The sequence below is a fragment of the Haliaeetus albicilla genome, chromosome 8, assembly GCF_947461875.1.
Source record: "Haliaeetus albicilla chromosome 8, bHalAlb1.1, whole genome shotgun sequence".
Taxonomy (NCBI): domain Eukaryota; kingdom Metazoa; phylum Chordata; class Aves; order Accipitriformes; family Accipitridae; genus Haliaeetus; species Haliaeetus albicilla.
In genome coordinates this window covers 4,495,758-4,518,162 of record NC_091490.1, presented here as the reverse complement: position 1 = coordinate 4,518,162, position 22,405 = coordinate 4,495,758, and the positions used below count along the sequence as shown (strand labels likewise).

The 22,405-nt window shown below is 43.3% G+C and overlaps 1 protein-coding gene across 19 annotated transcripts in view; it reads left to right on the top strand.

Moving 5' to 3' along the window:
- The window catches only part of FGGY (FGGY carbohydrate kinase domain containing), a 326,148-nt gene extending 304,977 nt beyond the window's left edge, over window positions 1–21,171 (top strand). For 18 of the 19 annotated variants that reach the window (XR_011325680.1, XM_069788599.1, XM_069788598.1 and 15 more), the window contains 2 exons: window positions 20,122–20,183; window positions 20,929–21,171. Coding sequence is in view for 17 of the 19 variants with exons in the window: in XM_069788599.1 (XP_069644700.1) it covers window positions 20,122–20,183; window positions 20,929–21,010 (144 nt within the window). In the remaining 2 variants the exon portion in view is untranslated. Of the gene's footprint in view, window positions 1–20,121; window positions 20,184–20,928 lie in introns of those variants that run through there. The other variant, XR_011325679.1, reaches the window with a different exon arrangement.
- Window positions 21,172–22,405: the final 1,234 nt, after the last annotated feature.

The window sequence follows — 22,405 nt, the reverse complement described above, 5'->3', positions numbered from 1 at the left end:
ATATAGCTACTGAAATGACAGATGATCTTAGTCCATAATCATAATGCAAAATTCTCAGTTAATGTAAATCAGTATTGCTCCAGGATTTCAGAGGAGTGACACCAGTTTACTCCAGTGCCCTGATCCAATCAAGCACTTAGGTACATCATCTAACTTTCAAGTAGGCAAGAAGCTCAGTTGAAGATAAGCAGGACTGCCCATGTGCTGAAGTACTTTACTGGATCAGAGCCCAAACAGGAATCTGACACACAGTTCACTGGTAGATGACGCATCTTGAAATGATAAATGCTATTAGAGCTCTTGCAGTTGGTTCATATTATTACCCATTCAGAACCAAGTTGTGGGTGCTATAGGTAATAGGACACAAAGGCGGTGTCTTTTGTTAAGTGCTGTCCTTTTGTGGAAACTTAGCATGGTCCATTTTAAATGTCAGCCAGTACACAAATGTTCAGATTTGGAATTTCTCAGTAACTCTTTAATGATAAGGAAAGGCAGCTGCAGTAAGTCAGTGTAATATATTGGCTATAACAGAACTACCCATTCACGTTAGCTGAGTGTTTGGCACAGAAATACTAACGTTGGAGGCAACAATCTCAGAAATCCAGGACTTAAAGATATGGCCGTATTATTTTTCTAAAAGTAGGTGGTTTAATGAAATACCACACTAATGAAATGAAACGTGGCCTTTTATTTGGACATCAGTGGAAGGAGATGAGGCACTGTGTGTTGGGATATCAATGTGACTTACCTGTTTATTAGTTCTGGCTGAGAGTGGTGATAAAGATTTTATTACTTATTTTTCACATTTATGAAGATGGACTGAAAAGGTAATAAAGACCTCTTAGAGGCTCGAATGACCAAACAAATCTATTTAATCCTCTGTCTTTATGCTGAAGGTGTAGCTGGCCTTGCTCATTGGCATAGCTCCATTGACTTCACCTGAGTTCTGTATCTGGCATGCACATAACCCGATTACCGTGTTAGAAGCAACCATATGTATGTAAATGTAACCTCTTCTGTCTGTAGGCTCAACACGTATATCGTCATGGCTTTTAGCTTTTAATAAACTCACATCAGCTGATGTTGGCAAAGAATAAGATTTACTGTTTTGTTAATCTGCAGAAGTTGAGACTCTTACTAAACCAATGGTATGCTTCTCATCTGTCAGTAAGCCCAAGACCTGGCAAGCAGGAGAAAATATGCTGCCTAGAATAGTTCAGGTTCTGCTGCTGCATATTTTTGTAACAAACCATGAAATGACCATGGTGGAGTTTGTCTAAGGAGATGTACAATTAGTTGATTTTTTTTTTCAAGCAAACTAAGGCTAAGATCAGCTTGTAGAGGTAGTTTAATAGTATCACAATGTTACGGTTTTTCTAGCTTGCTGGCCCTGTCTTTTCTTGAGGAAAGCCATAAATATGAGGAAACCATAAATGTGTCTTTATAGTAGATAGATACATTCTTTAAAATGTACTGTGATCCATCTCCTTTCTATTTTAAGGACAGATTGTACCCACATACCCAGAGACATAGCTGAAGTCATTTGGACCTTGGACTCCCCTTCTGTCCAGGCCATTTAAGCAGGGAAAAGTGTGATAGCAATATTTTATAGGAAGGATGAGTACAAAGGAGGATACCATGGATCCTTTGTAACTGTCAGTAGCCAATAAGTTCCTTTTCAGAGCTTGCCTTGCTTAAATGATGTTCGGGATGTCAAACAAGTTAAAGTCTCTCTGCCCTCACCTCTTCAGTAGCTGAGCAGAACAACCTTCAAGTTATGCACTGGAGAATTGGAAACTCAATCTGGCTACATTGTGAGATTAATTTTCCATCTGGGATTTGCACTCTTGCTATGTCAGCGCAGGGGATCAGACTGTTCTGTGGCAAAGCACAAGCATGTAGAGTCACAGCGCTAGCTGTCTGAAATGCTTGAGGTTTTTTCACAATAATTTTTTTGAAGGACGTTATGATCACTTAGTTGTGGGATTTGATGCCAGTAGTTTGTACCACCAGGACATACTTTTGCCACTCTATATTTGAAAAAGTTTTATAACTTACATATACTATGTTGTCCTTTCTCCTAAAGATGTCTAGAGGGGTTTGTTTCTCAAAATTTGCCCTGTTTGTATGGTTTAACAAGACTCTGTTTATTATCTAGGCATTTCTAATACATTTAATTTTATTGTGGTTAACAGTAAAGACATTTTTCTTTATTCCCTTTCATATAATCATGGATCTGAAATGGTAGAGGAGAGATCCCGTAACCTTTATTAGTTTTATTAGCAATAGAAGGCGGTTGCTTTATTAGCATACTGGCTTTCCTCATTCTCAGAATTGGAATCCAGTTCCCGTTCTCCTTTCTTTGTTCAGCTAAGTCATAGGTTCTTGTTTCCTTGGTTTCTTAGATACAGACATATAACAACCATTCCCAACTCTTGCTTGCTTTCTTGTTTTGAAGCAACTTTTCACACATTTCTGGGGCACCGTTTGATACTAGAAATTGGGACAGTGACATGTAGAGAGAATCCATATGAAATTGCTTCATGGCTCTGTTCTGTTTTTGCTGGGACAAGTGTTCACCTAATTATTAGCAAGACCATAATTGTCACTCTTGAGGGAAATCTAGGCAGAAAGGCTAACCACCAAGCGGGCATGGAAAAGCATAAGTTGCTGATTTTTGCACAGATACTCCTCCAGATGAGGGTTGGAAAACATTAGAACAACATGAATAAGGAGAACCGCTGTGCCCATATCTTGCTGGGCCTTACAAGTGTGTATAAACAGTGAAAGTGAGTTGCATTGTCATCTTTCACAAGTGCACTTTTCAGCTGAGAATGATTTATAGGCCATGTACTCAATGTGTAGTACTCTTAGGAGTTGCATTCACCAAAGCATTACTAACCTTCCGTACGTAAATGTATTTTGACCCATGTAGAGTCTGTTTGTGTGAGCACCTGCTGTAAGTTGCTGTTTTCTGCACAGCTTCCAGATAGTCCTTTACCAGGTAGAAATTTTAGGGAGGAGTGTGGGTGTGGAAGCTCTGATGGGAGCACATCATTTTGTCAAGGAACAGTGTAAAGGGATGTGCACTGCACTCCTCGCTGAGCAGAGCGGAGTGGTTAGATCTCACCATGTCACATCTTTTGGAGCTCTGGAAGCACAGAGGACCTTCCAAGAGAAAACACTCTGGAAAATAAACCAATTTCTCATAAAAATTTTCTCCTCTGAAGAATCTCTCCTCAACAAGAGTATGTGTGGAGGGCTGTACCATCACCAAGCCCAAGCTCCCCCTCCCAAAATTGTGGGGTGGAGGATGATAATGTGTCGCATTTGGAAAGTCCCTTTGTTGCCCAGCCCTGTAGCTCAGAACTGAGTTAAACGCCTTGGATATATTCAGCAAAACGTTGCTGAGTCTAGCAGCCTTCTGTCAGACTCCTTTTGCTTTCAGAATGCCTGGTAAGACTTGATTTTTGCCTAATTTTCCCAGACTAGTGTCTTCCTATCTGCTGTCATGAAATCACTAGTATCTGTTAACTTTAAGTAGTTTAGGTATTGAATCCTGTATCTTTAGACTAGACTGAGGGAAGTTTGAGTGCCTTACAGCAGATAAATTGGATATGTGTTAGCTTCTAGGTTGGAAGCTGGCACTTAGCTTAGGTGAAAGAGATGAGTAATGGCCCTGAAGATGCTAAGCTGTTTGAAGCCCTTCTGATAAATGGGGTCTTTTTGTGATGAGCTATCCTCACGTTCTTTGACTGGTTGGTATAAAAGCTTTGTATATACAAGCACATTACTCATTATTTACTGGTCCTGGTTGTAAGGTTGTTTAATTTTGCAATAGTCCCATCTAAGGGATGATTCTTGCATTGCATGAAAGGGAGACCAAGCTTTGCTTTTCATTTGCTTTGTATAACTTTGTCCCTGTAGAAACACTGGCTAGCCAGCACATTTGCCATAAGATGCAAAATGCCAAACTTGTGGCTTTCTGGACATGGAAGTTCCACTCATCCCAGAGAAGAACCACAGGACTGGCATGGAAAGAGAATAAAAGAAACATGAGAAAGAAGATAGGTGTGGTGGAGAATGGGGCTTTTCTTTTTTGGCAGTAAATCCCCAATATCCCTGCCATCTCCCTCTCCCTACTCCCACTCTTATTTCATCTTATTCCTCTTCTTTTGTTTTCTCTCTCTCTTTCCATGCTCTTTCTGTATCGCAGTCCCTTACCTGTGTCCTCACGTAATAAAAAGCAAAGAGGGGATGAGCTTGTGGCTCATTCAGTGCTGCTCCCTCAGGTCTACTCTCAAGGCTTGTAGGACTTCAGTAAAGTGTTGTGGTGTATCCTCTGTTTTATGGGTACAGCACAGCCACACAGCACTGACTGGGCTGTGCCAGTGTTCTTGGACTGGAAGAGGAAAGATTTGTGATGGCATTGATCACAGTGCTAAAATAAACCGCCCTCCCTTAGCCAGAGGGATATGAGTTTGTAAATGCCAGCATTTTATACACAAAAGGAAGGACACTGGCTAAGGAAGCCAGCTGCCTAGGTTAGCTGTTCAAGATCGGAAAATGGCAAGTCTTTAAAAGCAAAGAGACAGAGAAAGTCATTTATATTAAAACAAACTCTGTCATGAGTCATTTGACTTCTTTTTCTCTTACACACATAGTTTATGTCTCAGGCCTTCTAAGGCCCGAGTAACATCTGATACTCTTTAGGCTGAGCCGGCTCTAATAAGAGTAGGTTCCTGCTTCCAGTTACAGTGTACCACTTAGAACTCTGTTTAATTTGAGTCTTGTGTTTACAGGCTGTGACTATTACTTATTTGTCATTTTTATGGTAATAGAAAAGATTGTTTGTCTGTGATTCAGTCCCAGGCATGCCGTTGAATAGTTCTGGATCCTCAGCAGCAGCAGAAGAAAAGTGGCCCGAGAGGGGCTTTTACTTTTTGCCTCATTCGTTTTCCTCATGCAGCTTCGGTCATGCAGGTCAGCAGGCACGAGTGGGGAGGCAGGTCCCTTGCCATCCCTCCCAACCACTACCTCAGTCTAACAATATCAGCAGAGCATTGCTCCACATTTCTCACACAGTTTGCATATGAGCTGCATGTGATTTTTCTTCCCTTATACTTTAAAAAAGCCAACACCCAAGCGTACACTGTCTGAAAAATACAGCTTTTCCTTTTTTGCCATTTTTCTTTCTTTGGTCCTCTCCCTTTCCTTTGTCTCCTCCCTTCTCCTCCCAGGTTTTTGTTTAAATATTTTTATCAGGTGCTTCAGGTGCAGAAATAGCTAATTGCAGCTAGAAAATATGAAAGGTGTATGAATTCTTCAAGCCTTGTTAACTGCTTCTACCAAGGCCTATACAGACCTGAAAGGGGAAAGTGAAACACAGACAAAGGTCAGAAAAGCTTTGTCCCACTCCAAAGCTTACAGGGCCAGTGTTCAAACATCCCAGCCAGCTTCCCTGGGCAAGGATAACCCTCTGGGCCCGCTGCTAAAAGTGACTGCACCTTAATTAAGCAGCATGACTCTTGTTCCCCCTAGTGGCTAATTACACAGGATCTGTTTCACACGAGCATTTCATTTAGCTGCCTTTGAACTTTCCTGCCTAATTTTCCTCCCATCCACATTTTTTGCTATGTTTTGTAACTTTCTCAATTTCTCCGAATGATGGCATTTGCCATTCTTTTGATTGTGACTTCAGAAAGCAGGAAAACGTACTGTGCATCAATAATACCTTATATCTGCAACATAGCAATAGGATTTAGGGTTGGAGAGGTTTTTGCACATATTCCACCCATTCATGCTGGTTTTTTTCTGCAGTGTTAGCAGTAATGGTTAAGGAAGAAGGGCTTTTCTTTGTTTATCAGCATCCCTGTTCATATTGTAACTCCTCAAGTATGAGCAGATACAAATGTCCAGAAATGTTTGTCACCTCAAATCAGCAGGCTTGTTTAAAGTCCTTGAGATAAGAACTGAATTGGCTGGCTTTACGGATCAAACAAATACCACGTAAAATGTAGTGTCGTATTTCTTAGTGACAGAGAAAAAAAGCTGTATTTGCCAATGTAGTTCTTATTAGCAGCCTGGTAATGGGAGATAATGCATATATTGGGTGACACACTGTCATCAGCAGTACTAGTTCAAACCTAACCTAAGCTACTGTAGTATCAAGTTCTTCTGAGTTTACCTCGGTATAAATAAAACAGAATTTTGCAATGAGAAAACAATGTGTGTTACCTAACTTGAGAGTCAGAGTACATGGGCTTTATTCCCAGCTTTGCCACTGACTCGGTCTGTGACTTTGGGCAAGTTGTTTAACTTTGTTCCTCATCCAGCTGATTTGTGAAGCAGATGTAGTGATGTTTAAGTACCTCAGAGGCTGGTGTTATAGTTATGTTAAAGGTGATAGAATGAAAAGTGCCAAGAAAATCTGTGATGATGCTAATGGTGTTGCTCTGGTGGATTAAAATAAGTAAGAATGAAAAGGCCTGTAGACTGACAACCCAGTTGCACATAATTGGAACATCTTTTGACTTCTGAATGGGAAAACAAAGTCTTACTTTAGAACTGCAACGAGTTTATTATGTGTGGTAATTTTCATTACTATGTATGTAATGACAGATGGCCTATGCAGTATGGCATGAATACAACTCTAAAGTTTATATCAATTTTTCATATTTACAGCATTCATGACTTTTAAACGTTGTGTTCATTTACAATGAAATGCACTTCATGTGGACAATTCTTGTTTTTAGAAAATATTTGGGCAGGAATGGGAGACCACATCCTTTAAAGCAGAAACTCATGGTTTGTATTGGCAATTCCTTAGGAACAACAAAGGCTAATTCAAGACCAGCATTTTCATTCACAGGCTTGTAGCTTTAGACATCTATTGCTGTATCTAACACGTAACTGAGAGAGACTGGGTGCTGTTTTTGCTCAAGTTGCAGTTGAAGACATTTGCTGGAGACTTCTGAAAATCAGATGTTATCCTTTTTTGACTGCAGTGGGATCAGGATTAGCAGAAACAACAGATGCATCTTGCATTGCTGAGCATTTTTTGATTTGCATCTGAAACTGGTTTGTGACAGGTCAGTAACCCAATGAATGTAATGTAAAACATTCAACAGGATAAGACCTCCTCTTTATAACTGTATCCTTTTTCTTGCATGCCTGGGTTGTATTTTTTTTTAATTAAGTTACTGAGTTGTAGATGGCCTGCATTCCTTCTGTTCCTGTAAAAATGAAATGACTGACAGCTTTTCAATTGCACATGGTCCTACTGTTGGTAGGATGGGATCCTACCAAATTTTTGATGTATTATATATAGAGAGAAAAGATTGTTGAGCATGAGAAAACCGCTCTTATCAGGCAGTATAGTTGGATCTGCTATTGATCTGGTTTGATTTTATATAGATCTTCACAAATTATTCTAATACCAATAACCAAGCCAGCGCAGAACAACGGGTAAGTGCACTTAGAAAAGTTGTACAGTAAAATTAAGACTTTCATCGGAGAAAAGTAATTTAATTTCCCTCCCCCCTTTCTAGACTTGTCACAGCCAAAGAAATACCTTTGAACAAAAACTGGCTTTTATTTTAGATTTGCTGTATTAAGCAATTTCCAAAGTACAAAATTGCTGCTAATGGAAAAGCGAAACAAATCTGGGATTTTGAGCTAGTAGAGTATTCGTGCAAGTAATTAGCCTGTACAAAAGGAGCATTCATCTTGAAATGACAGATAAGCGCTAAGGACAGGATTGAAAACTGTAAATATGTTAGCACTTTGAGCGAGAGCAGAGCTTCAGCACTTGTTAGACTCATCAGCTGCTGTAAACAATATGGATCTTTGAAATGATCTCTGCCGAGATCTCAGCACATTAGATAATGATATAGTTGTTCATTTTTGCTTCTTCTGTTTTGTTTTTTCTTTCAGAAAGTACTTTCTGCAAAGAATAGTCCTGTGATGCTGCCAGCACACACACTTATCTTCCTCCATGAGCAGCCCCAGTGAGGGCTGCAGAGTCACTGTGGGGAGTAAAGAACAAGCCTGCAGAGCTGGGCTCTGCGTTTCCCAATTTATGCATGAGTGAGGAACAGTATGTGCAGCTGCAGTACAACTTTCCTCTCATGGCTGTGCCTCTACTCAAGGCTAGGAAAGGCTCTTTGAGGTCATCCAGGCTCAGTTCACAGTTAGGAGGCTTCTTCAAGTATGATTTTAAAAGGCAAGCTGTTCAGGTGGTGGTAGCAGATTTTCGTGTGTAGCTTTGCGAAGGGTTAACAGTGACTGAGCTGTAACAATGGAGGGTTTCATGTTGTGAAAACTGCATACAGTAGAAATTAATTTGAAGCCAATAAATCCACTTTGCAAAGGACACTATAAAAAGCTTGCATACCACGATAACTCGCAAACACTCACTGACCTCGCTGAGGTTCTGATTGGTGACCTACAAGTGAAAAGCTCCATGAGCCATTTGAGTCTCTGCTATTCATCTCTTCTCTCGGCTTGCTGTCTTTAAATAAAAGGACAGATCCTCAGCAGCAGGAATTGGCTCAATTCTGAGGATCAGCTGAATCGTGAAGCACAAAGTGTTTTTTCTTTAGTTGTATCCCACATTGGCTAGATTTCCCTCCTAAGTGTTTGATACTAGTCTAGTGGCATTATTGATTCTTATGGAATATATGAGCAACTGAGGTGCAGAAGGCTTGCGTGACTTGTCCAAGATTAAAATTCAGGAGCCAAGGTATCCAACTGCCCTCCTTACAGTCGCAGAAGTTGTGCTGGGAAGAGCTTTCCCCCATAAGTGCTTCAGGAGCATTGGGTTAGAAATTTCTCATTAAAGTGAGTGAAGGGGCAAGGTTTCCTTGGAAATAGGAGCCACAAGGTGCAGCTGACTGAGGGCTTCTTTAAAAATGGGAAATAGGATGGGACAGCAAAGTAAAAGTAGGAATAGTGACCAGCTGGGTGTTGTAAGGTGAGAACAACCCTCTGGGGGGGTTCGGTGCTGTTCGCCTTTCCTGGAGATAAAAAGGACAGCCTATGAACAAGCTCACTAACCCTCCCACCTAGCCAAAATTTGGAGGTGGGAAGGTGGAGAGTGTCTAGTGTGCTCTTCTCTGCAAGATCTCAGCTTTAAAGATAACCCCTGGGGCAGGATGGTGCTACATTTGATCTTGGGCTGTGAGCCAGCCAAACTCTGCTACCACTTGATGACTCACTCACATGCTAACTGCACTTTTAATTCTAACTGGTGTGTTTTCAGACAGAACCAGCTATTGTTTTGGGCACAGTCAATTATAAAATGTGCTCTTTTTCTGTTTGCCAAATGAATACAAATGCTTTCTTAGAAGATCTCCTAAGGAAAAAGATGCCTCGGATACCTTTAAAAATTCCTGCTGGCAATGCTGGGTGGCAGGTTTAGATCTGCTCGTTAAAAGAGGTTATGTAATATTACTGAAATCAAAAGCTCTTTTATGGCTCTGGGGCAGGTGGGGATTAATAGCCCTTGGTTTTGGTTTTGTATAGAAAAATGTCAGGCCTGACAGATAGCTAGAGTAGTGATGAGGGTAACTTTTGACATTTACCAACAAGAATAGTTTCTTCCCAATGAATTTGTGTAAGTTGGTGCCTACAGGTTTTTCCATGCAATAAATGTAATTGCAATGCATGGAGCAGTTGTGTGTATAAAGAGGTTCCCACTTACAGAAAAGTTTTAATGCTAAAGAGAACTGTATTTACCATTTCCCAATGGTCTCCAAGAGATACAAGCCAAACTTTTTAGGAGCAAGGGGAGCAGAACATCTATTCTGATGTGACTATAACAAGTTTCCTCATATAAATCTCTCTGAATTCTGTGTCCATAGGAATCCCACAGTTCAGGTTGGGATTCTCCCTTGCTGCTGTTAGAGCGCGTTTGGCAACAGACTGGCTGTTCCATCCATCAGACCACCATCAAACCAGGCTTCGCAGGTTTTTAAGGAATCAAGAGCTTTCTAAAATTTTGTAGCAATATGTATCCAGCATTTAAAGTGCTTTTTAGGAACAGCACTGTTCTTAAAGGACAGTTTTCATCTCAGAAGAGCAGAGAGAGCAGTAGCTTCTCATCCCTGGCTGCCTCTGAGTTGCAGACCTAGAGAAGAGAGGGTGCCCCATTTTTTAACAAAAGGGGACAATATCATCAGCTGATCAGTGTGTCTTGCTTAAGCTCTCACTCAGTTTAGTCACTTGTAGCCTCTAATTTGGGAAAGAAAAATACTGTCTGGAACAGTGTGCTAGAAAAGTTTGCTAACTCCTTGTCTGTAGCAATCATTGCAAGGAAACCAAATGCTCTCTGCCATAGACAGCTATCTTCTCTGTACCGTGCTTCACAAGGAGAAATGGCTATGCAGTCTAGTTCTAAACTCTTAATAGATTTCTCATTTCTTCTAGGTTTTACTCTGCCCACTGTACGTTGGATATCTATAAAATACCAGTTTTAAGTGATATTTTAATTTTTGGTTGGAGATAGGATGTCTATAAGGTTACCAGAAAGGCTCTCTTCATATTTTAATGCAGTTTTACTCTGTTTTAACATCTCAACCTTCTACTGGTTTACAGTAGTGAAAGACTTTTTTTTTTTTAAAGGTCTCTTGTTTTTTATGAGCCCCTGTCCAGGGTAATTTCCCAAATGCAGTCCAGATTGGGTAAAATGTAAGCATAATTCTGAGGTATAGGTTTTTTTATAGTAAACCACACGTCAGATTAACTAGATAAAAAATAATCCACATCAAAACTCACAGCAGGGATTTCCCTCATTAACCTCAGGTAGACACTGGAGCATGGCAAAGAATATATTTGAAAGATGAGGGGAAAAGGGAAGTCTCCTCAGCCAGTGTTGGAAACAGGGAAAGAATAATTAGATGGAGAGGAGTGAAACGTTACAAGTAGTTTCATTTTCTTGGTGGAGTAACCCTAAAGCAAAATGTAGGCAGAAGTTGTTTTTATGACAAAATCCCAGCTAGATACCCCCAAAATGCTAAAACCCACCGAGTGGGGAAATGAATGGAGAGACGTGTGCAGATTAATTAGATCGAAAAAATGTTTTGACAGCATAAGTGAACATATGGAAAGAATTGAGAGAACCCGATCCAGTTCCCCATGTGTAAATGATGCCTTAGCCATAGCTCATAAAGCAAATACAGATGCAAAAAAAAAAAGGAAAAAAAAGACCCCTTTCCTATCCCCTCCCCCCGGTAAACCCCAATCCATTGCCAGATGGCAAATAAAAGTTTGAACTCAATGACTAAACGCAAGGAAAGCTGTATGTTCGGCATGAACGTGAAAAGAAATCAGCTGAATAAATCTGAATTTTGCACCTTAAAGGAAGTGGCGCAGTTCAACTAAATATTGTGTCAAGTACACAGCCGAGTGTCAGGATATCCTGTGCGGATGCTTGTTCTTCAGCTTCTCTTATTTTACCTTCCCCTGTCCAAATGACTCCTGCTTTCTGTCCAGCTCATTTCTTTTGTTGTGCAAGTTAGCGTGGAATCACACACCTGCCCTGCCTGCCCCAAAGGTTTTACCACCTAAAATTGAGGCTAAAAGCATTAGGACGGATACTGCAAGCAGAGGGTGAGAAGGGAGCCAGAGAAGCAAATTAACTTGTTCCAGGCTGTGCAGAGGAGCAGTGCTCCCAGGCTTAGTTTACTCCATCACCAGCAGCGATGAGTAGGGAGAAGGCTGATTTAGCTTATAGCTGTAGTGCAGTGCCCTGCATCGGGATCTGATGTAGGAATCTGCTCTCTTGCTTTCTGTTAAACACAGCTGCCTGTCAGCGTAACGTTTCCAAGCCTAAAAAGGGGGGTTAAATCAATATATTTTCATGTGGTTTATATGGACAAACCTTCTTAGTCTATTGTAACAGCGATGCTGTGTCTGGTTAACAAATTTATTCCACCTCAGAAGGGGGTGAGGGAAATATACTGTCCGTGCCAGTTGGTGGTGTAGTCAGGGAGCCTCCTCTTTGGTGAGGAAGCTGCCAGCCGTGGCATCGTGGCATCGCCACCCACAGCGTGGGACCAGCGAGGAGGCGGAGTGGGCCCCAGGCTGTGGAAGGTGGGCAGGCTGGGCAGACCTCTGTGCCACTGTGATTGCACCTTATCAGTGTCTGTGCTAGCCGTGTTAAAGCTATCTTGGATCTTCACACACAGACCTTGTGAAGTGGATGTACGCTTCATGACTAAGCTATACAAGCGCATGTCAGGGTAAGTGCGGCTAAACTGTGGCCCAGCTCTGGTGCAGACTGCTTAGATGTTGCCCACAGACTGTTGATTCATGGCACCCAGTGCCAGCAATCTGCAAAACTGAAACGGGAGCTAAACACTTGGGCTCTTTCCATTGCCCGGGTAAGCTGAAACTCCTGCTAAGCTGTCAAGTTTGCATCCAAGCAGCTTTGGGCACTAAGAGGTGCCAGCAGTGGAGCCCTCACAAAGCAAACTGCTTAATTATTTGATAGTCAAAGGCAACTCGGGGGAGTGCAGAGTCAAATCAACAACAAACCAACCTATATTTAGTAGCAGTGTGGCTGGAGCTTAGACCCAAACATAGTTTCCAGCTGATAGATGATGTGGCAATCATAGCTGACCCTCGTCCCATTCTAAATTTGGTCTGCGGAATAAGTAATTAATATCATCTCTAGCATGACAAGCCACCCTTTACAGCAGCTGCATTGCCACTGCTGCTCCTCTTATGGCTTTGTCTGTCGGCTGGCCAGCCTGGCTGAAGCACAAGCTCTGTGTTACACTGAGCTACGGTGGCCACAGCCTGGCTGACACTCAGTGTAGTCACTGAAGCAGAGTAAAAGTAGGTGTTCTGGAGGTAGAAGTGGTACCGTGACTTTACCTGCACTTGTCTCTACTGTTACGTGATCTCTTTTCCATTTTTTCTTGTCTGGGATACTAAGTAGTGAAAACCATGCTTCTACGGTACAGGACAGGTTGAGTGATATGTACTTTGAGGATGTACTTTGAGGAGGCATGGAGGGCTGCAGTAGGACTACGAGCTCTGTGTACCACCCACAGTACAAAATTAGGAACAAACCTAGAGTTTACAAACTCTGAGTACAAGCCAAACCAAACCTGGGGGAAAACAATGGGCACAGCCTATTTCAGAAAGAGGTAACTGAAAATTAAAAGACTAAATTACATGTCCCACGTAACTTGGGGAATCTGTTCCAAACTGTCTGGATCCTGAACAGTGCTTGAACCAGAAAACTACCTCGTCTCGGTAGTGAGGATCCATCCAGTTGGCCTCTGTCAACTGAAGTTGGATGGTTTAGGGGTAGAATAATGCTGAGCTTCTTCTAAGCTACGTGCCTGATTCCCCTCCACCACTGTAACAGTCTTCAGCAAACAAATGCATAAAATATTCCTCTTAAGATGGGCCAGTGCTGTTACTGAATGTATGGATAGTGAGATTCAAAAGGTCAGTGACGTTTCCTGGAAGACAGACTTGAACTCAAGTCCTGAGCTGGTGTCCTGCTCGCTGGACCTCCATCCTTCTGTCCTTTTCTCCCTCCTTCTCTGTAGTCTCACTTACAGACACAGACAGAAACACTCTCTCTCTCTGAGGTTTGATACGAACACAGAAATCTATGTTGGAACAGAGCAAAAGGAAAATACAAGCTTGTGTGAAATTTTCCACCTTTTCACTAAATGAATGAAAGCCAAATTTTCACACTTTGGTCTTAGGTGTGAAATTTTTGCTCAGCTCTAATATTTATCCATAATGTGTTTTGAAACTTGGCTCACTCCATTCAGAATACCACAGAGAATTGAATTACAGATTTTGGGCTTTGTGCATGCTGCCAAGATCTGCCCCTATAACTCAAACAAATTTAAGGGGGGAAAAAACCCACTAGAAAAATATTGTATATGGTCCATCACATGCTTTCTTCATGCAGTCATATACCACTAAAAAGTAATGTTCTGCTAGGGCTGTGTTACATAAATATATTCATGTAACTCCCGTAAGCATAGATAAGATGAATTTTGCATCTCCAGGCTATTGAGTAAGCAATCCCTAAATAAAAGCCTGTAAGAAAATAGCAGCCTTGCTTACAATTCTTAGAAAAGTTTAAAAGTATTTCTTGAACATCAGCATTTCAAGCAATCTATTTATTCCCCTCAAATCCAAATATATCTGTGACTGAACTTCTTAAAATGATGCTAGTTAGCATCTGTTAGTCTCAGCTTATGTGTGTGGAATAGAGATGAGTGAGAGAGAGATTCTTCACTGTTGAAGAACAGTAAAAGTTACTACGCAGAACATTATTTACTGTATTTGTTATGAGGACTTAGAAGTGTGAAGAAGGTCAGTCTGTTAGTTTGAAGGTACTTACACCTGCTGAATTCTGCAAATCAGAACAAATCTGGTGGGGAAGAATGTTCCTACATTTCAGTCTGTTGTGAATGGGGCAGCTTTTAAATTCTTTTCCTCTGATGCTGGATCTGTGACAGTAGAGCTGTACAAAAACACCAGAGAGTCGAGACTGGGCTGAGTGGGAGTCTGGGTAACGTTTTCAGGGTAATGAAGGTGAAATTCGTGTTTCAAAGCTCTGTGTGGTTCAGAAATTGAGACTGACCTTCCATGCATACGCTTGTGTCATTCTCAGGAATATGTGAAGAAGCACGTTTGCTGGTACTAATTTCTCACCATGTTTGGCTGTAAGAATGATCACTTGGCTTGTATTGGCACAATAAAAATGAATATAATTTCCTCCTTCTGCATAAGTACTAAGATGAGGTGAATTAACAGCTTCAGCTTGGGAAGAAGACAACTAAGCCACGCATCTCATTCCAGCTTGTTCTGAGATTCCTGAATTAGTTATCTTGTAAGTTATGATCCAAAACTGGTTTACAGCAGAGTTATTTTTCATCCTTCCCATCATTCGTAGGCCAGTCATTCTTGGTGCAACAGAACCATGGCTGTCACTGGACAAGCCATAAACCAGCAGTGTTCGCAGAGAAAACTTGCTTAATTGGCTTTGAAGTACCTCTCTTGCTTTTCATATTGTCTAAGGATCCTTCCTCCAAGAAGCTGGCACACTGTTGCTGTAACTGGAGCATGGTATACCCACACAGTTTGGTGAGCTTTGCTGTATGCTTTTGTATGTGCAGGCCAAATGATTCCAGCCACTGAAATTGTACAGTAAAACTTCAGATGATATGTGGCTGTTTTCACTGTGAAGTTAATAGCTATGCTAGGTAAAAGTCCAGACATTTCTTGGGATTATCAAAATGAGTAAGTGGGGAGAACACAGCTGGGAAATTGCATTTGTGCTCGAATGCCTCATCCATTTAATTTTGGATACAATTTTTAAAATACCTAAATAAAGAAGAAGCCCAAATTCTTAAGGGGACTGATGTTCCCAGCTCATTAATTTCAATGGGATTTTGTTAACTTGACTTCTTTACCTAAGGCTGACATCCCTAAATCTGATTCCTTATTTGATGTGTACTTTTAAGGGCCTGCATCCCATTAATTTTCAGTGATATTTAGCCACATAAGTCCTTGAGTCACTACGGAAAATCAAACTTTAGGGACTATTCACAAGTGGGCTAATCTTCCTTGGCTCCCTCTGTAGTCCCAAGGAAGATGGGCTTCTCTTGTGGGATGAGCAGGATCATGCTCCGTGCCCTGAGATAGCCTTTGCAGGAGCCCATTGGGTAGGAAATCAGAGAAGACTGGTCTCCCAGCCTAAGCTAGCCCTTGTAAGCACCTCCAGTGAGCTCCTGATGCCAGGCTGACATGCTTTTCCTGGTATGACAGAGTATTTGCTGCGCTGCGGCTGCCACACAGTGTTAAAAACCTTTTTCTTTCCATTATTGAAGGGACAACAGTTGACATTTCCAGCTTTTATAAGCTGTATCAAAATAGGATTTCCCTAGGAGATGGGGATTTCCCTGGGTTCCAAATAGGGTTTCCCTGGGAGATCTACTGCCTACTGATGTACTGAGGCTACCCTGGTGTCTTAAACTTACCCCCTGCCCCAGAGCACGCTGAAGACCAGAATTCAGCCACCAGTACTGAATGAATTTGAATGACTGCTGACCTTCCCAGCTGGGTTGTCCTTCCAGCAGCAAAATGGCACCTTGTTCTCAAATCTTGGTGGCCTTGGAGCATTTGGTTCCCTGGGCTTGTGTTCCCTGTCCTTCTGTCCCGGGCAGGGTAACCTCGTTTGACTAACTCTCTCCATGGTAAGCAGAGTGTTTACTGGCTTGTATCTGTCTCAGCTTTGACACTCTAACAAAAGGTTAGAAATCATGAATGTATCCCTTTATTTCTGCTCCACAGTGCCTCTCTTTTTTTCTGTGTAAACCCTTCACTTGCCTCTTGCCCAGCCTTTAGAAATGATGATCAAATGCGAACTTTCAGGGTTTATTTATAGCATAGCCTTTATGGAAAGAGAGAAAAGAAATGATTAAAAAGCAATTTTACAAAATATTTTGTTTTAAGAGAGAATTCATTGTGTTTAAATCACTGTATTCATTGTACTGTCTAGACTGGCAAACAAAGAAGATAGAGCGTCATTCAAATTAAGATTGTGAAATTCTTGGTGACTGGAGTTATGGATTTGGATGTCAACCCTCAAACAAACTATTTCTGAACAGCAGTATTATCACTTTGCTATATTTAAGGCTTTGTTGGAGACAGAACAGTGCACAAGGTTGATCTGATTCAGTAATGCGATTCTAATGTTCCTTTGTTTCCGATTTCATTATAAATTCATATTTTCAATGTTCTGTTCCTCTTTGTCCCCAGAAAATTGTTGAAAAGACTCTCCTCTGGGAGTAAAGTTTTTGTTCAAACTAACAATGACCAAACTGACTTTAAAAAACAGAAAAACACACAACCGAAATGCAAATTAAGAGAGGGAATTAATTTTGGATATTTTGAGCAACATAGAATAAGCGAGTTGTTGAAAATTGCTGGCTGCATATTTTTTTAACGTGTTATTCCACATTGCTGTGGTACTTGCTGTGAGACCTTAATGCTGTGGATTCTCAAAGACCTATGTATTTTCAGTAGATTTAAACATACAAAAGTAGTTTAGCTGATAAACTGGAAAGACTGCTTTGGCATCTTCCTCCTTAGCTGAAGGTGGACAGGTGGGTGAACCAGCAAAAGATAAGCAGCAGCCAGGCCCTGTTCCCCAGTTTAGATCAGGTCTTGAGGGACCAGTTTTCCTTCAGGGACCGCTCTAGCCTGTCCAGCTCCTGGCCCCGTGGGAGCAGTGGCACCCTCTCCGGCTGCCCGACAGCGGATGGGGCCTCTGTGCTGGGGGGTTCAGGTTTGAGGACACTTCACAGAGAGTGTAGGAGGCTTTCCTACGCCCCGTGGAGACTCGGTTTCACCCTTTGAAGACCACCGCTGGTCTGAAAGCTGGAGTGTTGCAAGTGCTCGGGTGGTGTTGGACCCCAGCAGGGTGTCAGAGGGGCTGGGGCTGCAGCGGCTGGCGGGACAGCCATGCCGAGCCGGGCTGTCCTCACACCTTCTGCGCCTGGCCGAGTCGGCGCCGGTGTCTGTTCTCTCTTGAACCAGCCTGAGGAGACCTGTAGTTAGATGAGTAACAGCATAAAAATAAAACCTGTCTGAAGATATGTTTATCTCAAAAGGCTGGCTTATTTCCCGAAGAAGCAGTAATGCATTTTTCAGCACTGGAAGTTGTAAGAGGCCCCAGAGTAAAGCAGAATGTAAGTGTGTGGAGTACTTACGGCAGAAGCAGAACATGTCCTGGGAACGGTGCTGTTTGTATCCTGTTCCCTTAATGCTGCCCAGAATGGGGCAGCAGCAGGCAGGCCCTGCGTGTGCGTGGAGGGGGTGAATGGCAAAGTTTGGCCCTTCCTTTCATTTTTTTTTGCACCTGTGGAAAAAAGTGGATTTGTCTGAGACGTTTAGAACCTTCAGATGCCTTGGGTTTATTTTCGTGCAGTATCTCCAGGGCAATTCAAAAGGAGTTGTAAAGCAGAGAGCAGAAAGTAAAGTGACTCATCGCATTAGTGAGAGTGCTTTGAGGGGCTTTGCCTTACGTTTTCTGTAAGACACAAAACTATCTGGAAAACCAGTATCGATTGTAACATAGGGAGTTGTCTTTTACTATCTGTGTGGTCATTCATTTTTTTTTAGGTAGCCTCTAAATCCAGCTGGCCATGTAAGGGAGTTAAAAGACAGACTGTTGTAAACAGGAACAATGCTTGAGCTAGCATCACCTGTTAAAGAACAGGGAATAAAATGCCCATTTCCCTTACTGGGAAAGATATCAACCTTTCCATGCCAGTATTTTAATCTGGCTGGTGTGTAGAGTCTCTGTGCCAGCAGGCTCACATGTCCCAGAGAAAAGAACACACTATCTTGCTGGAAGTGTTATTTCAAGGGTGTTTCTTGGGGAATCAAAGTACAATCAACTTCTGCACCTAAGAAAGAGTATAGGCATAGGAGTGCACAGAAATGCTCCCCTGCTGTTTTACCAGAAGCCCTAGCAGAGTAAAATCCTGACTGCACCATCCCTGGCAGTGCTTCTTACTTTGGCAGAGCCACAGTTTCGACCAGTATTAACCCCCCGAAGTTGACAAACGTAGAAAGTAGGTGTTCCACATTCTAGTAGCACATTTGGACTGGCAGTATAAAAGGACTCGTTGATGCTGAAGGCTGAAGCAAACACGCCCAGAACGTGCCAGGTGATACCGCAGGTTCAGCCAGCCAGGCGGAGCTGGCGGCTGCCTGCTGCTCTGGCACACGGGTGGCATCCCAGGCACTTCGTGCCTAGCTGAGCAAACGCTGCTGTGCATGGGAGAAAGAGTACCTGCTGGCTTCCCGGGCAGCCCACGTACATCCTGGCATTTAGGTCATGGTCGTATTTCTTTAACGCAGGGGAAATGGGAAACCAGAAGATGTAAGGTCTGTCGGTCAGCTTGCTTATCCTCAGAGCCTCCCTGCCTGTCCTGGGCTGGTGAAACTGTGCTTACGTTGCTCATCTACGTTGTAAGTTTCTAGGAGATCCTCGGCTGTAAAATGCTGGATTAGTGGAAAGCAAAGATTTTACTACAGCAGATACTACAGCCTATAAAATCATCCCACCCTTTTACAAATCTAGCCGTAGTAGCTGACTAGATGGCTTCTGGCAGCAGCACAGGCTGACTGTTCTCCGGGGTCACTCTGATACTCTCCCAGTGCTGTGCTTTAGGTACTAACATGAGAACAGATTTAGAGTCCTGCTTAGAAACTATGAACGCTGGTACAGATTAGGGCAGACGCTGATTCTTGAATCCTGATCTTCTATGTTTACGACTGTTCCATCTGAAAGCTATTGCTTTAATGCTCCTTGTGAAAAACTTCCACTGAAAATGGCTGGTGCCTGCCTGCTCCTCCACCCTTGCCTGGGTGCTTGATCCTCTATTAACATCGGTGATTAGGGTCTCATTCCAGTGGGATTGCTCAGGAGAATCCACAAAAAATCAGCATCTCATAGACATCAGGGAAGGAACCAAATCATTCGGTCCCGTCCCTTCCACACGTGACTGTCCCAGAGACTCCTTCTGCAGGGGATTCTGCGAGATCTCTTCGTCTGACTTTGGTTTGGCCAAAAGCAGAGTAGGATCCAAGTGTGTCCCTTACACCTTTATACTGGAATGTGAGGGCAGCTGTGGGCTCCGTAACAGAACTTGGCAAGTTACCTTTAGCTTCTGGAGCACACTCGAGTCCTCCCTTGCTGCAGGGAGTTGATACTTTAAGAATATGGTAATGGAATCTCATGTACAGTATCATTTCATTTGCGAAATCTCCCCGCCGGGGATGCAGTGTTTAACATTTCCTCCGGTAAGTGTAGATAATAAAAGATAAGTCTGTTCTGCCTCGGACTCCCAGTAAGAAAGAGGAACAGATTTTGGTTTACTGAGGGGTCTGCAGTACTTTGTTCTCATGACTACTATATAATGGGATTGAACATATTTCAAGCCATCTGGCCTGTTCAGCCGAAACAAAATACATCAGTAATGTTCCAATTGGTTTTGAAACATCTTGTTCTTGTCAAAAAGTATTTTAAATCAAAACAGGCTTTTCCAGTTTGTGTTTGTCTTTTACTAGGAGGCCATGGCGAAAATGGGGAAAATTGGGAGAGTCGTGCAGCCTAACCACCAGCATAAAAGGTAAGCCTGGCTGTCGGGTGTTCCTCGGTGAGAATTGACCGAAAACAAAGTTGAGGTCTCTCTCTTCATAGCCCTGCTTGAATGCAGCAGTATTTCAGACCCCGATTTTTTAAGGGCTATCCGGGCGGCCTGGCAGGGGGCTGTCGGTGGCCGTCGGTGGGATGTCGGCCCCCCGAGCCCGCGGCTTCCCTTGGCGGGGGTCGCGGCAACCTCGGCGGCATTTCCAAAGCCGCCGCGGTTCCCGGGTCTCTCGGACCTTCGCGTTCATTTCCCGTCGGCTTCGCCACCCAGCTGCGTGATCCCGCGGCGGGCACCGGCGGGCCGGGGTTGAGGCGGGCGGCGCGGAGCCCGCGGCGGGGCGCCGGCCCCCCCTGGCGGCGGCGAGGAGGGAGCGGCGTCCGCCATTCCAGGGCGGCCCGGAGCGCGGGAAGCCGTGAGGCGACCTTGGCGGAGCCTTGAGGGGGCGGCAGGAGCGGCCGTGGCCCGGTGCCCTCCCGCTCCCGCGGCGGGGGAGTCCGGAGGAGAAGCGGCCTGAAAATCAAAGCTGGCTCGAGGGCCGGCGAAAGGTGCGGTTAGGACTTGGAAGTCACTCGTTCGGGGGGAGGCTGCGCTCCGGCAGCGTGCGGGGCTCTGCGCCGAGTCAGAGCTGTAATTGGGATGCCGAGGGAAGGAAATAAACAGGCTTGGTACAGGCGATGCAAATCGTAACATCTCAGGCTCTGTGGAAATTAACTTTCTCATACAGATTCTATGACAAGAAATACGAAGTGTTTTTGAAACTTGTGGAACATCAGAGAGAGTATCGCTCCATCATGAACAGCTTCTAATCCAGAGTCACGTAATCCTGGAAGAGCAGGCATAACGAACTTCCAGACACTTACGATGAGGGTACTCTCTCCTTACTGTACTGTCTGTGTTAAAAATATACTTTCATCATTTAAAGTGTACATTTTAATTTTTAATGAGAAATAAAACCGCATTCAGTTCACTGTGAAGCACTGGCTATTTTCTGTCAATAATCCCTGCACCCCAGGGACAAGCAATAATCATTTGCTCCACTGAAAGAAGACAAGACAACCAGCTGCGGGTACCCCAGTGCCGGTATTTAGAGTGGCCACAAGCCAGAACAGCACAAGGAGCAACGTAACTCCCGCGGATGGGCTTGAGGCGCTGCCCTTTGCCATGCTTTTCACAGGTAACTACACCTGGCATCGCACATGGTCCTTTTAACCTTACTGTCCGCTACAGCTAAGACCTAAACATGATTTCCATTGGAAAGTCCTGTTTGTTTTTTTTTTTTACTCTGATTATAGTACTTCTTTGGCGGCTGATATTTGAGAATCACTTTTCCAGCTGTGCAGTCTTTCTCCCTCCGTTTTCTTCTGTTTCCTGCTCTCTTTTTTTTCTGTCTCCATTCGTGCAGCACAGTCTTTTTGCTATCAATAATTTGTGCCATTTTGTCTTTTGCAAGTAACTCGCCCTTGGTGCGCATTAATCACTGTGCAGATGTGAAACAGCCCACTGTTGACATTGAAAGACTAGGTTAAGCAGACACAGTTGCTGAAAATATGTTCATAATGCAGGTGCATTCCTTCCATCCTGCCAGCTGCCTCGTGGGGAGTCAGCCCTGAAAGAGCCCAGCTCTCCCTGTCCATTCTCATCACGTTGCTTCAGCCAGACCCAGCTCAGAGCATGTGCATCTACACAGCCAGCCAGCTGCAGAGTTGAACTCAGCGACAGCAGGTACAGGGAACACAGTGGGAGAGAGAGAGAGGGTTTTCCTTCCTCTGAGCATTTGTCAACGCTCAGAAACCTTCCTGGCTGCCTGCTGGCCAAATCCAGTCCACAATAGGCTTTCGTTTGTTCCCGAGTGATTTTGAAGGTTGCCCTGCATAGTTAGTCCTACAAGGTGCTGCCAGGCTCACGACGACAGGTCGTGGCATAACTGGGCTGTGGGAGGAGAGAGTTTGGACTCTCTGGTTGTATACAGCAAAAGTGTTTCACCTCTGACAGTACAAATTGTTTTGATCTTGCAAGATCCAAACACTGCCAGTGCCTTCAGTGAAATTCTCTCAGAAATTCTTTCTTTCTCTGCCATTTGTCTCTTACTTCTAATAAAAGATACTATTCTGTTTAAGAAGCAAAACCAGGGTCCCCAGCTGAAGGAGAGGGTTAAGAAGCAAGGGGTGACAGAATGGAAGAGCATATTCAGATCAACTACA